Source organism: Sorex fumeus, unplaced genomic scaffold, assembly GCF_029834395.1.
Source record: "Sorex fumeus unplaced genomic scaffold, SorFum_2.1 ptg000098l, whole genome shotgun sequence".
Taxonomy (NCBI): Eukaryota; Metazoa; Chordata; class Mammalia; order Eulipotyphla; family Soricidae; genus Sorex; species Sorex fumeus.
Window position 1 is genome coordinate 4780540 of NW_026606155.1, and position 14949 is coordinate 4795488.

Consider the following 14949-nt stretch of genomic DNA (forward strand, 5'->3'; position numbering starts at 1 on the left):
AATTTGCTGAGTAATGCTTACTTGCCAAAATCAAAGCATAAGAACTTGCTGACCCTAGTGCTGGGGTCCTTGCTGAAACCCGCTGCACCGGCTGGAGCAATAAACCTCACTGTGTGATTTGCTTTATCGGCTCTGTCCTCCGTCCTTGAGGGGTGGTCGACTCCGGATTCTAACACTTGCAACCCCTCCCCACAGTCCTTGCTTTCTGCTGGTGCTGGACCACACATGTGTTAATCTTCACAGAAAGGCCCTTTGGATGTTTATCCCTAAGGACTGCCTCCTGTGGCAGGGAGGTGAGTTTGGGATTCAGTGGCTCAGCGCCCTTTAAATCCCATCACGTGGCCAGTCCCCCCCCCTCCCCCAGCCTAGTCGATGGAAGTCGATGATTGATTGTCAGAGGGGCTGTAAATTTCACTCTGTCTGGCTCACAGCCTGAACCCCGGAGGTGACCAGCAGGGATTGTGGCTGCCTGAGCTATTATTTTTCAAGCCAGTGTTCCCACTCTTTTTTGTTGCTGTTGTTGTTGTTGTGCATTTCTTTTGGGAAAACAACATTAGCTATTCATCACATCTGCTTGTTTTTTTTTTTTTTCACTTGTTTGTCAGGCAGTTCTCTGAAAAAGAAAAAAAAAGACGCAGAAGATAGCTTTCTAAACAAGTGAGCATCACCTGACATTTCAGTGGGGCCACATGGGTGGTAACTTTAGGCTGGGGTGTCCACTCTTCCCAGACTGGTGCTCTGGGAATGGAGAGTCTAGCTCTGCTGGTCGCCGAGGTCCTGGAAGCCGCGTCTAACAACCGAAGGTTCTGTTTTTCGTTTTTCTGGGTTTTTTGGGTCAAACCCGGCAATGCTCAGGGGTGACTCCTGGCTCTGCACTCAGGAATCACTCCTGGTGGTGCTTGAGGGACCAATGGGATGCCAGGGATCGAACCTGGGTGCAAAGCAAACACCCTCCCCGCTGGACTATTGCTCGGGCCCCAACCGAAGGTTCTGGAGCAGGGCTGTGTCACCGTGAATGCCCCACAGGCAGTCCTGGCGTCACCTCTGCAGAGATGTGGCATGCAGAGCCAGGCCTTAACATTGGGGGGAAGGAAAAAACAGCCCTTCCCGTGAAGGAACCTCCCATGCCAACAAACGTGGGCTTCATTCTGGGGATCCATGTGCCACCCCGAACCTCGGGCGCCCTCCTCTCTGCTAATTGGAGCACAGTACACAGAGCACCTGACACTCGGCTGAGTGGTTTCATCAACTTCTCTGGGCCGTGGATGGTCATCCTCGATGACGCCTTCCAAATATCCCACAAGTCAGAGTACAGACAGGGCCACATGGTTCGGAGCTGGGCTTGGCTTGTCTTTGGGCGTGTGGCCTGGGCCCCCCTCTCGGCCGCTCTTGGCCAACCTGATTTGCCCCCAGCCCCCTCCCACACTGCAGAATCCATTCTCTGGATCTTAAGCCCCCTAATTCCAACGTGCACATTATGGAGCTGTGTCTCCTGGCAGCCGGAGGCGGATAATGAAACACATCTATCTTCCTGTGGGCCTGCGGTGGTGTTCATTCCGCAGCCGCGAGCCACTCGCGGCCCATTTAGACGGCTCTCACCAAGCGCTGGCTGGTGCACGGTGCCGGGGCGTCCTGCCAAGTGGTCACCGTAGTTTTGCGTCTGTTCGTCTTCAGAGGGAAGTTGGCGCGGCTGGGGCGGGGCGAGAGAGTCTGCTGGGTGATTTGCTTTGATTCGATTCTGTGCGCACGGGGATAAACAGTTTGGGCACTAAAGGGAGAGGAAATAGATATTGGGCACTCAGGACGGGGAAAACATTCAAGATGATTATAAAGTGATTATAATTGTGCTCCTTATGTTCACAAAGTGGAGTCGAGGCAGGGGGGTTAGAAATAGTCACGTGGAGTGGGGAGGCGGCAGGAGCATCACCTGGAAGGCCCTGGGGGTAGCAACTTGGCAGGGAAAGGAATGTGGAGTCCATGCAGAGGAGAGCACCATGGGCCAGAGTCTACGCGGAGGAAGACAGCACCACGGACCATGGCGTCCACGTGGAGGAGGAGGAGAGCACTGTGGGCCACAGAGTCTGTGTGGAAGAGGAGAGCACAGTGGGCCATAGAGTCCATGTATAGGAGAGCACTGTGGGCCACAGAATCCACGAGGAGGGAGCACTGTGAGGTGCGGAGTCCACGCATAGGAGAGCGCTGTGATCCATGGAGTTTACACACAGGAGAAGAGCACTGCAGCCATGGACTCCATGCATAGAGAGCACTGTGGGCTATGGAGTCTGTGTGGAAGAGGAGAGCACTGTGGGCCACAGAGTCCATGTGGAGGAGGGAGCACCACAGGACATGCAGTCTGTGTGGAAGAGGACAACACTGTAGGCCACTGAGTCCACACGCAGGAAGAGAGCACCACGGGCCATGGAGTCCACATGAAGGAGAACAGCACTGCGGGACATGGAGTCTATGCACAGGTGGACAACACCAGGGGCTGTGGGGTCCACATGGAGGAGGAGAGCACTGTGGGCCATGGAGTCCATGCATAGGAGAGCACTGTGGGCCACAGTGTCCATGTGGAGGAGGGAGCACCATGGGACATGTAGTCTGTGTGGAGGAGGACAGCACTGTGGGCCACTGAATCTAAACGCAGGAAGAGAGCACCACGGGCCACGGAGTCCACGGGCCACAGAGTCCATGTATAGGAGAGCACTGTGGGCCATGGAGTCCACATGAAGGAGAACAGGACTGCGGACCATGGAGTCTATGCACAGGTGGGCAACACCAGGGACCATGAGGTCCACATGGAGGTGGAGAGCACTGTGGGCCACGGAGTCTATGCAGAGGAGAGCACTGTGGGCCACGGAGTCCATGCAGAGGAGAGCACTGTGGGCCATGAAGTTCATGCAGAGGAGAGCACTGTGGGCCACGGAGTCCACGTGGAGGAGAGCACTGTGGGCCATGGAGTCCACGTGGAGGAGAGCACTGTGGGCCACGGAGTCCATGTGGAGGAGAGTACTGTAAACCAGCCAAGGCACTATCACATTGCCATCTCCGAGGGCACCTTAGGGCTTACTGTCATTGTGGAGACAACGGTTGCTGGTAGCTGTGTGGGGCAGCATCGAGACGCGGTAAAAGCGAGGCGGAAGTGAACCTGCTCGTTCTTTAAGGACTAAGACAGGAAGGGGAGAAGCGGCAGCGGGCGGCTGGCAGGAGATGGTGCAATGTGGGGTGGTGTCGTGTCGCAGCAACCCTGGGCAGCTTTGCCTGGAGACCTCCACGCCCAGTTCAGTAAATAGTAAGACAGACAGGTGAGAGACCTTGGAGCCATACCACGGCCCAATTGGACGCCGTTGGCATTCATAGGACACTGCACCCAGTGACCGGCTGCACATTCCTTTCAGGCGCCATGGAACATTTACCAAGATTGATGAGAAGCTGAACCAGAAATGTGGTTTCCCAAGATGGGGAGAGTTCTGAACCGGCCGTGTGACTCAGTGTGGACTAGTTGCCTCGCCTGTGTGGGTCTGGGTGTGACCACCGCTCCATTAGGACAAGGAGCCATCAAGTGTGACCGCTGACCTGTGTCCGGGATCCCCTGGACCTTTGGTAGTTGGTTCACTAGAGAGATTCAATGGTGCTCAAGTTGCTTTTGGAGAATTTCTCAGAATAAATGAGCACATATAAAAATTATAAAGGCAAAAGGTGTGTCGAACAGACCAGATTTTTATTATCTTCTGCCAGCAGGGTCAGAAGCATGGCTGGGAGTCCTCCCAGCGCCCTTGGAGCTGGGGGTGGTGGGGGGAACAGCGCTTACCAGGTGTTGCCAATCAGGAGCTTCTGGAAGCTTCTTGGCCAAGGCCCGCTTCCCCTCCCCACGCCCCTGCTTCAGAAATCAAAATCAGGACCCACATGTGCAAGGCATGTGCTCCCCTCTGAGCCAGGGTTTCTGCTTTGGCAGTTCACAGGCCTGAAGCACTGTGGTTTGTAGCCTCCAGCGTTTCTTAGGGCCAGGGTGACCCAAGACTTCCACACTCTGCGTGTGTGTGTGTGTGTGTGTGTGTGTGTGTGTGTGTGTGTTTACTTATGTTGTCAATATAAGTACTAATGTTGTCAGATATTAAAAAGCTCGGTTTTTTTTTTTTAAGTTCATTGGGCTGGAGTGATAGAATAGCGGTTAGGGCATTTGCCTTGCACGTGGCTGGCCCGGCCAACCTAGGTTCAATTCCTCCGCCCCTCTCGGAGAGCCCGGCAAGCTACCGAGAGTATCTCGCCCGCACGGCAAAGCCTGGCAAGCTACCCATGGATGTATTCGATATGCCAAACACAGTCACAACAAGTCTCACAATGGAGACGTTACTGGGCCCGCTTGAGCAAATCGATGAACAACGGGAGGACAGTGCTACAGTGCTAGTTCAGGGGCCACATTTGTTGGTGCTCAGGGACTAGTCTCAGCTTTGTGTCTTGAGGCTTCCTCCTGACAGTGCTCAGGGGACCATGTGGTCCTGGGGATGGAACCTGGGTCTCCCGCATGCAAAGTCTACGCCCTGGTGCATTAAACAAACCCAAAGCCCAGCCTCGTGAGACACACTCTTGCTCGGCAGGACATGGCAGGGAATAGAGGTTGCTTCCCGGAAGCTAGGCTAGGATCAGTCCTTTTCTTGTAATACGCAGTTCGAACGTTCCCAGCCTCTTTAGGCGTTATTACAGACTGTAGTGCAATTAATTTAGAAATAGCAGAAAAAAATATTTATATCCAAGCCATTAAGTATTTGAAAGCTGAATACCGCATTTCTGAAAAAGAAACAGCGGGTCGGGCACTTGTTTTGCATGTGGCTGACCCGGTTTGATCCCAAAGTGCCTATGGTCCCGGTGATGCCTGGGCACAGAGCCAGGCACCCTCACAGCATAGCCAGGTTTCTCTCCCCCGCACACTCATAGAGAATAAATCCAAATTGAAGTTAGAAATGAAATATGAGCCGTACAAAAGATTGTAAGCTACTGCCCAAACACCATGTGCATCGCCCCTCGGGTGCTACCACTGGTTGGGGCTCTGACGCCCGCCCCCCCCCAACACTGCTGGAAGTGGCCTGGAGTCCCCAGCAGCTGATGGGTGGAAAATCCCAAGAAATTAAATTGAATGTTAAGGAGCTGACCAAGAAGAAGACCTTAGCTCCAGATGACTTTACTGAGATAGGTTCTGCTGCTAAGCATTTAAAAACGAAATATATTAACAGTGCTTTATAAAGTCCTTAGGAGAATTAAAGAGGAGGCGAAACTGCAAGTTGTTTTATGAGGTTATCATTAACCCTAATCCCCAAACCAGTCAGAGACTTCACAAAGAAACTTTAAATATTCCTTATGTATACAGAGGGGAAAGTTCCGAGACAATATGGTACGTAGCAAATGGAATAGTGTAAGCAAAGAGTAAGGCCTCGTGACTCTCTCTCGGGACAGGAACGTGGTTTAACATTTGAAAAAATCTCTCACTGTCATTCACCAGGTTAAAAATTATGGGGGAAAAAGGCAACACAATTATGTGAAAAAGACTCTGAAAAAGGATCTGAGCAAACACAGTGTCCAGTATCAATCTAAACACACTGTGACATGGACTGGGAGGGTTCTGCATCAGGGACAGCCTGGTGAGGGATGGAGAGAGTTTGGGGGACGAGAGGAGGGCACTTGCCTTGGCTCAATCCCTGGCGTATATATTGAATGACCTCTGAGCACAGAGCCAGGAGTGAGCCCTGAGCACTGCTAGGAATGACTCCTGAACAGAGTCAGAGTAGACCCTGAGCCCTGCCAGATGTGGCCCCCAAACTAACCAAACAAATAAACCAATGGGTGCTGAATTGAACGTGGATTGATCTCTAGCTAGACACACACATGTGCACATGCATACACACACACACAAAACACACACACCAGTAATTGTTTATCCTATGATTGTTTATTTTAAACAAAAAAATTGTTAAAAAATACCAAAAACTCAACAGTATGAAAACATCTCAATTGAAAAGGGGCAGAGGATCGGACTGGGTACTTCACCAGAAAAGGTATAGAGCTAGCAATAGTAATATGAAAATATGCTCATTTGGAATGAGGTCCATGAGAAACCATTAATAATAGTGTTAAAAAATAAATTAATATTAGTTAAAACTAAAAAGAAACAGAGAAAAGATGCTCAGCTTCTCTGGCTTTAGAGAATTGCAAGTGTGTATAATGAGATAACACAGTGCACCAATTAGGGTGGCTGAAAACTCAAAAACCTGATAATACCATGTGCTGGCAAGGATGATGAATAACAGACATTCATTCACTGTTAGTGGGAATGCAAGCTGATAATGTCAGTCAGGAAGACAGTTCCATGGTTTCTTACAAAGTCAAACATAATGTTCTTTTTTGGGGGGATGACACCTACTGGTGTTGAAGGTGCTTCCAGGGGTGCTCAGAGCACCATGTGGTATCAGTGATCAAACCTGAGTCGCTCATATACAAAGCATGCACTCTAGCCCTTTGAACCATTTCCCTAGCCCAAACAATCTTGCAAGGCTATTTGTAAATAAAATATATTTATTTATTTATTTTGCAAACACATTCTTATCAGATAATACACCAGTTGTATTATTTATTCAGTTGGGTTATAAACTGTGGTCATACAATAAAAGCAAACAGATTTTTTTTTATTTTGGGGGCCAGAGCGATAGAGTAGCCAGTAGGGCATTTGCCTTGTACATGGCTGACCCAGGTTGATCCCCGGCGTCTCATGTGGTCCCCCAGCACTGCCAGGAGTAATTTCTGTGTGCAGAGTCAGGAGTAACCCCTGAGCATCACTGGGTGTGACACAAAAAAGCAAAAAAAAAAATTATTTTTATAAAGTTTTTCATAATAATGGATTACATTCAATATTTTGACACCAGTCCCACCACTGTTACACCTTCCCACCACCTTTATTTTTAATTTTCCCGCCTCCAGTCAAACCTGCCGAACAGGAAGATGCTAGATATTTTATTTTGTATTGTTTGTTATGAATAGTATAAGATGTAGTGCAGCCGCAAGAGCGACTGTAAACACAGATGTTTATAGTAAAGGTATTCGCAGTTGCCCAGACTTGGAAGCAACCAAGTTGGTAAGTTGGGGGCAACCGAGTTGCGTTCTAGTGGGTTCATGAATCAACCCATGATTATGTTTAGCTGTCCTCAGTTGATAACATGAGCAGGCCTGCAGTCTGTGCAGGTGGAATTTGCAGATGGTATTCTTGTGATGCTTTCATGGTGGGTCCGTGATGTGAAGCTTTTGTCAGAACCCCTAAAACTGCACAGCAAATGTCCCTGTAAATCACAGGCTTGAGTTGATAAAAAAAAATTGTATTCTGTTGTTATAAAGTTTTTCACAATTTATTGCATTCAGTACTCCAATACCAATCCTTCCAACAATGGTTGACCAACACCATTGCACCTTTCCACCATCATTATTTTGAATCTTCCCAATAACCACCCAAGCCTGCCCCAATAGCAGGTCTTAAATACTTCATCTTGTATGGCTTGTTAAGAATAATTTGCTGCCCAGCAGCTTGCGACAGAAAAGTGAATGGATTATGCGTTAATCCATGCCACCATGCCTGCCCGGAGGGGAAAGGGTGTTGCTTCCTTCTGCCTTTTTCCCTCTGGAAAGAAAGATGGCAGCCACTTTGGAGCCTTATGGAAAGCCAGGTATGAGCTGGTCGTGATGGGGCGACTGAAACCTCATGGGAAGGAGGGCATTCCCAGCTCATCCTTCACGCCCTACCGAGGTCAGGAGTTGCCCCCGACGAGCAGCTCTCCGGCACGGCCATGGCTCCAGAGCATAGAAACCAATCTCATAATTATCTGACTCTCAGTAGAAATACTTCCAGGCTTAATAAGTAAAATACCAGAAATCCAAAATCGCGCGGCCACAATAGCAGCCATGCGACATCATTTGATTCTTGTAACCAGCTGTAGAAAACAAATTATTTCACAATGCCTTTTCAGCATGTCTGATTTGGGGGTGTAAACTCTAGATAATAATGGTGCATCTTTTGTCGAAACAATGAATCTAATCAAAGTAGATAGAACGTTAACTAGAATTCATCTGCCTCACAGGCATTGGGAGGCATGGGAGGGGGGGTTTATTGGGGTTCTTGGAGGTGAAAAATAAGTATTGGTGAAGGGAAATGTGTTTGGTAATTGCATGACCAAGACTTAAACCTGAAAGCTTTGTAACTTTTCCCACAGTGATTCAATAAATAAATAAATAAATAAAACTTAAAAAAAAAAAGAATACTTTGCTAAAAAGGATCAAAACATTTTCCATAGAAAGAAGTGCTTGAAGATTGTTTTACCTCACCCTGGAGTCATTAAACCCTTGTATAAGATATTAATAACATGTTGTTATAGGTTGAGGTTTGTGTGCCTCTATATGTGTGTGTGCGTGTGTATATATATACATATAGATAGATAGATAGATAATCGAGATTGGTTGCCTTCTACTCTACACCCATCCAGTATGGTGTGCTACTCCTGGTCCATCAGCGGTGTAGAGTATGAGATGTTGCACAACCACAAATGTGGCCGCACACTCCAGGAATTCTAAAATTTTAAATAGGGTGATGAGGCTGGAGTTAAATTTTTAACTGGATGGTGACTTTGAGGCATGGAGGCATCTCTGAAGCTTGTTGCTTTCTTCTAAGATTTATTTGTGAGTCTCTGGGCCCTGGCCACTAATAAGCTTATATGGTGCCAGAGGCAGTTTGTGGGTGTGACTGCCAGGCTCCAGGAAGAGCAGTTGAGTTTATAAAAAAAAAAAAAAACAGTGAAACACATAATCATGGACTAATGAGAATAGTCGATTTGTTCATGCCCATCTCTTATTTTTTTTAACTTTTTAATTTTTATTTGTAATTCATGCCCATTTCGACCTCAATAAAAACTGCAAAGTTGTTGAGAGGCCCCTTCTGTGACCCAGCGGTAGCTTTTGAGCCCTCAGAGCTGGGCTGTCTTCATCACCCTCTGGTTCCCGGTGGTCTTGGGGCAGTCCTGGAGCACCTGTTCTCAGGACCCCCTGGACAAGATCCTCATTCTCCAGAGGATGCCCCAGGCCTCCAGGTCCATTGCAGATAATGGGGGTGTTGTGACCTCTCTCTTCTGGTGTTAGCCATTTGACTCATGGATGGTGTCGTGTGGGACATCCAACTGTGCGAAGGGGCTGGAGCTCCCCTTGGGGTGCCCCCTGGGGGACGGAGGTCAGTGCTGGATTCAGGAGAAGCCCTTCAGCATTCTTGGTCTCTGTGCCATCCAGGCTTCAGCCTGGTCTTGTGTGCTCTGTTGGCAGGGAGGGGATTCCCCCTCCTCTCTAGGCAAGGACCCACAAAGCGTCATCTTAGCCCAGAGTGAAGGGGTGGGCTGTGGACTTCTCATGGCCCTCAGAGGACAGGGACTTCCGGAGAACAGTTAGACACTTGGTGGCCCATTTGCTGGCCATGATATAGCGCCCGGTGTGGCACGAAAGGTGTCTACTAGCTAGTTTCATGCTGTGAATCTCGCCTTGCCTCAACACATCTTTAAAATGGACTGGAGAGATAGGCAGGGGATAAGGCACTTGCCTGGCCCACGCCAGACTCCAGTTGGAACCCTGGTACCACCAGGAGTGACCCCTAAGCACAGAGCCAGGAGTCAGCCCTGAGTATAGCCTGGTGTGGCAACCCCCTCCCCTCCCCAGTCTTTAAAATGCCCATTGCCTGGTGACTGTGTGTGTATGTATGTATGTGTGTATGTGTTTGTGTTTGTATATGTGTGAGCTTGTATGTGTGAGTTTGGGTTTGTGGGTGTTATATGCTCTCTGGAATACTACACAGCAGTGTTTTCCCTCTTTGCTACTGCTGCTGCTGCAAGAATCTGGGGTCACACACACTCAGTTGCATGCTCACACGCTTGTGGCCACACACTTGAGTTGTGTCTGAACACAGTTGGTTGATCAGGGGAGCCTAGTGGTATTCAGGTTGTACTCAGCATGTGGAGCCCTGCCAGGGATGGAACCCATGCCCGCATCCCTGCAAAGCCGGTGCTGTCCGGCTGAGCCACCCTGCACCCTCAGCGGTTCAAGAGAATGAAATCTTGCCCTTACTGATAATGGGGGGTGGAGGGGGGAGGGTTTGGGGGTGTGCACGGGAGGTGGCTGTGCTCAGCGAAACGACTCAGAAAGTGAAAGGTGATTATCAGAGAGTTTCACTCATTGTGAATATAAATAGCCAAAGCAGAACTGGTAAAACCCCACAGAAATAACTGTAGACTGTGTGGAACTCTGCTGGTCACCAATGGGGTGGGGCGATGGGTGGGGGCGGGGGGAGGGAGTCAATTGGAGACCGGGGGTGGCACCCGTGGGATGAGGCTTAGCCACGCATAGGGGCGCGAGGCTGCTCTCCACCGTCTCGTAGGATTTTGGCAGTGGCACAACGAGGATGTCAGAGCTTCTCAGAGGCCGCGGGGCGTGCTTGGAAGGGCAGCCCCGTTAGATCCAAACAAGGTCTCGGTGAAATGTCTGAGCTTCTCAGGGCTGGGCGTCAGAGGCAAAGGGTATTCGCCACGCAACGGGCGTTTCTCCTTGGGGTCACACCTGGCCAGGCTCAGGGAACAATATGGGGTGCCAGGGATGGAGGCAGGACTGGCCAGAGGAGTCTGCAGGCAAGGTGAGTGTCCTGCGTGATCTCGCTGCCGTGGACAGTGAGAGTGTAGTACAGCACTGTAGCACTGTCCTCCCGTTGTTCATCGATTTGCTCGAGCGGGCCCAGTAAACATCTCCATTGTGAGACTTTGTTGTTACTGTGTTTAGCATAGCGAATATGCCACAGGGAGCTTGCCAGGCTTTGCCATGCGGGCGAGATACTCTCGGTAGCTTGCCAGGCTCTCCGAGAGGGGCGGAGGAATCGAACCCTGGTCGCTAGGTCGGCTGCATGCAAGGCAAACGCCCTACCCACTGTGCTATCGCTCCAGCCTAGCGCAAGTGTATTATTGTTATTTTTATTATTATTATCGTGTTACTGGGCCCGCTCAAGCAAATCGAAGATCAACGGGAGGGCCTTTACTTTACTTTTTTTATTATCGTGTGATTATTACTGTGTGTGGTGTTGTGGGGGCCACTCCTGCCGGAGTCCCAGACCCGACTCAGAGCCTTCCTTGCACGAGGCGTCTGCCTGACCATGCCCCGGCCCTGCATCTCCCTTCCACCGCCCATTGTTGCCGTTCCATTTCCTTCAATCCAGAGGGCGGGGACAGGAGAGTGTCTGCCGTTGTCGTTGTCGGTGCGTCGGGGTCCCTTCCTAGCAGGGCCAGACGGGAAACTGAAACTGTGGAAGGCGCCGCTCAGCCCGGGTTTCTGTTTGCTGCCGCAGGACTTTGTCTGGAGAAGCTGCCGGTCTCCTCCTCGACCAGTAACCTCCACGTGGACCGGGAGCAGGATGTCATCACCTGCTACGAGAAGGCGGGCGACATCGCGCTGCTCTACCTGCAGGAGATAGAGCGGGTGAGTGGGACCTCCCACACACACACTCCCAGGGTGCCTCCTGAAGTCCCAGGGAGGGCCGTGGTGACTGGGCCCCGGTCGACCTGGGCGGGACACACTGGGAGGCATTTTCTCTCTTTCCAAGCAGAAATGACCGAATCCTTTTGTGTTTTCCCTTCACGCCCATCATTCCCATTCCCTAAGGAGTGGGACCAGCGTCCCGGTTCTTGAGTGCCCGAGGTGCCAGGCAAGGACCTGTCTGGGGCAGAGGAAGTCAGAGGCCAGATGGGGCCAGGCAGGCCGGGGCAGCTCGACTCTGACTGGGACTCCCGTCTTTTTCTTTTCTTTTTCCTGAGCGGGGAGCGCTTCTAGGGTTGGAACCAAGCAAATGCTCCACCCTGGAGTTATGCCTTCCACCCAAGCTCCTCTTGACTGAGTTCCTTCCTGTCTCAGCCTCGATCTTTCTATCGGCAAAAGGGGCAGAACAGCACAGCCCACTTGCTGGGGTTCGCTGGAAACGGTCATTGTAAATGAAGGCACTTGGCAGCTCGAACGGTACTCATGGCATTGCCTGGGCACCCTCCCTGATCTCTCCCTTCCACACCCAGAGATGCAACCTGTGATCGTCCAAAATGGTTAAAAATCGGGACTGGAATCATGGCACAATGGAGGAGGCACTTGCCTTACACGCAGCTGACCCGGGTTCCATCCCCAGCATCCTATGTGGTCCCCCGAGCCCCGCCAGGAGTGATCCCTGAGCACTGCTGGGTATGGCCCCCAAACCAAACCACAGCAACAATGAAAATAACAACCCATTTCTGCCCCCTTCCCCCCCAAAAAAATAAAAGAATGATTAGAAATCTTGTGAGACCCTAAAGGCCATGCATCTTACTTTCCATTGCCTGCCAAGGGGGGCGGTCTCTGTTTCCCTGTGGGCTGGGAGGGTGCCCCCAGTCTGGCAGGGGGACACTGCATCCCAGAGGTCTGTGTCACGGTGTGTGACCACTCTCAGCACTGCCTCTGGAACAGTGGTGAGCACAGGCCTCTGCAGAGAGCAGAGAAGCCGCAAAGCCCTTTGACCCCAGAGGACCATAAACCAGGACTCAGGGGGTCTGGGAACTAAGGACAATGCTCAGCTCTCCTGCCCAAGTGTCCTGGCAGAAAGCTACCATCAACAGTAGCTTCTTGAGGCTGGAGTGATAGCACAGCGGGTAGGGCATTTGCCTTGCACGCGGCCGGCCCGGGTTTGATTCCCAGCATCCCATAGAGTCCCCTGAGCACCACCAGGAGTAATTCCTGAGTGCATGAGCCTGGAGGAACCCCTGTGCATCACGGGTGTGACCCAAAAAGGAAAAATAAAAAGTAGCTTCTTTTGCATGGTACCTTTCTCTGCCTGTATTTTTATTTATTTACTTTTCACTCTGTTCTTCAGAATTAGTGATGGTCTCCATAGAGAAATGGCTGTGCAGCCTGCTTTCAAAACCCTCACTGTTGTCACGGTCTGCTTCCTTGGCAGCTGGCCCTGGGCCATGGAGATGTTTCTGCCCCCCTCTGGCCCCACTGAGCTGCCCCTGTCCACACGTGAGGCCCTTGTTAGTTTTGTTTGTCCGTTTGTCTGTGACTTTTTGGTGGCTCTTGTCCAGCCCTCTCTGGCCAGGCTGCGCTCCTCCTGGCTGGGAGGAAGAGGTTTCATCTGTCCCAAGTTTCCCGCGCTATGGCTGATTAGCAGGAGTGTCTCGGCTTCTGGTTTTGGTCTTTTTAAAAAAAAAAAAAACAAAACTCCCTTGTCACCACGGCATTCTTTGTTGTTGTTGTTGTTGGGGGGGGGTCATACCCAGCGATGCTCAGAGGTTACTCCTGGCTCTGCGCTCGGGAATTACTCAGGAATTATTCCTGGCAGTGCTTGGGGGACCACATGGGGATGCTGGGGATGGAACCTGGGCTAGCCATGTGCGTAGCAAATGGAATAGTGTAAGCAAAGGAGAATCCATATCACTTTCAGGAAAGGAACTTGGTTGAACATCTGAAAAATCACTCACTGCCATTCACCAGCTTTGCGGCATCAGGCAGGTTGATCCTCTTCTCTGTGCTGCCTCAGTTTCCCCTCCATGTAAAGCAGCAGTGGGCAGCAGTGGGCAGGGGGCGGGGGGGTTGGCTGCACAGCCCCTGGCCAGCGTCTGGCATGCAGTGACCGTTGGTCTGGTTCTTAGCTATCCTGGTGGCACTGGGCTGTGGAAACTTTTCTAATTTTAGAAATTTCTGGTATTGAGACAAAAGTCTAGAAAGAATTCAACATACCGTCTTATTGGGAAGACTAGAAAAAGTTGGGGATGAGGGTGAGACGTGTTGGAGAATTTGGGGCCACACCCAGTGGCACTCAGGGCTGAGTCCTGGCTCTGAACTCCGGGTTCACTCCTGGCGGGGCTCTGGGGGCCCTGTGGGGTGCCGGGGTACAGCCTTACTGCACTGTCCCCTGCCCCTGTTAGAGAACTTTAGAGGGAGCCTTGGAGAGTAATTATTTTTTTCGAGGGTGGAAATCACACCCAGCTGTGCTCAAACGTTCACTTCCTGGTAGGCTTGGGAGAGACCCGATGGGGTGTCGGGGATTGAACCCGGGTCAGCCACATGCAAGGCAAGTACCCTTGCTGTGCTCGTCACCCCAGCCCCCTGTGGGGTGGCATTTCAGAACTCAGTCTCTTGTCTTTGTGCAGAGGCTGACGGGGCCGCACCTTGCCTGGTGGCTGCATGTCATCAGTGAGTTCTGCCCACTGCTGGCCTCCGTGGACTGTCATTGTCTCTACGTCTTCTGCCCACCAAGGCCATTGGGCTTCTTCCCCGGCTTGCAGATGGGGCGGTGGTTGCCGGGCACTGGCTCAGAAGCCATGTGGGCCGAGCAGGTGTTCGGGCGTCCCTGTTGCCCTCAGGAGACATCTCCTCTCGGAGAGGCTGTTCTCTCAATGGGAAGGAAAGGTGTCTCTGAAATGTGTGCATCTCAAATCACGAATCAAGCCGACTGGATTAGAGCAGGTAGAACTGGGAGGGACACAGAGTGATCTGGTCGGGATTTGTTTATCTGCGGCCGGTGGCCCGGTGCCAGCCGTGAGTTATTCCCCCGCCCCAGGGCCTGGCCGCGTCGCAGGGTGCGGGTGGAGATGACCTCATCCTGGAGGAGCAGAATCTGAGCCTCCCTTCTGGCAGACGGGATGCTTGCTGGCGCTCCCCGGCCGGCCGCCTGCCGTGGCTTCTTGAGCAGATGCGGGGCCAGGCTGGAACCTGACCTTCTGCTGACAGTCGATTCTCTTCACCCTGTTTTAGAGAAGAAGTTTCTCTGCGTCTGCGTCCCAAAGGAGGGGGCAGCCACCGGCTTCCTCTGGACTTTTTATTTTTTCTTTTGCGCTCAAGTTTCCTTGTTTGTTCTTGTGGGGCTTAGGATGGAAC

The 14949-nt window shown here is 51.3% G+C and overlaps 1 protein-coding gene across 5 annotated transcripts in view; it reads left to right on the forward strand.

Moving 5' to 3' along the window:
• The window catches only part of TTC7B (tetratricopeptide repeat domain 7B), a 202127-nt gene that overhangs the window by 36598 nt on the left and 150580 nt on the right, over positions 1–14949 (forward strand). For all 5 annotated transcript variants that reach the window (XM_056133269.1, XM_056133271.1, XM_056133270.1 and 2 more), the window contains one exon: positions 11402–11532. In XM_056133269.1, the coding sequence (XP_055989244.1) occupies positions 11402–11532 (131 nt within the window). The remainder of the gene's footprint in view (positions 1–11401; positions 11533–14949) is intronic.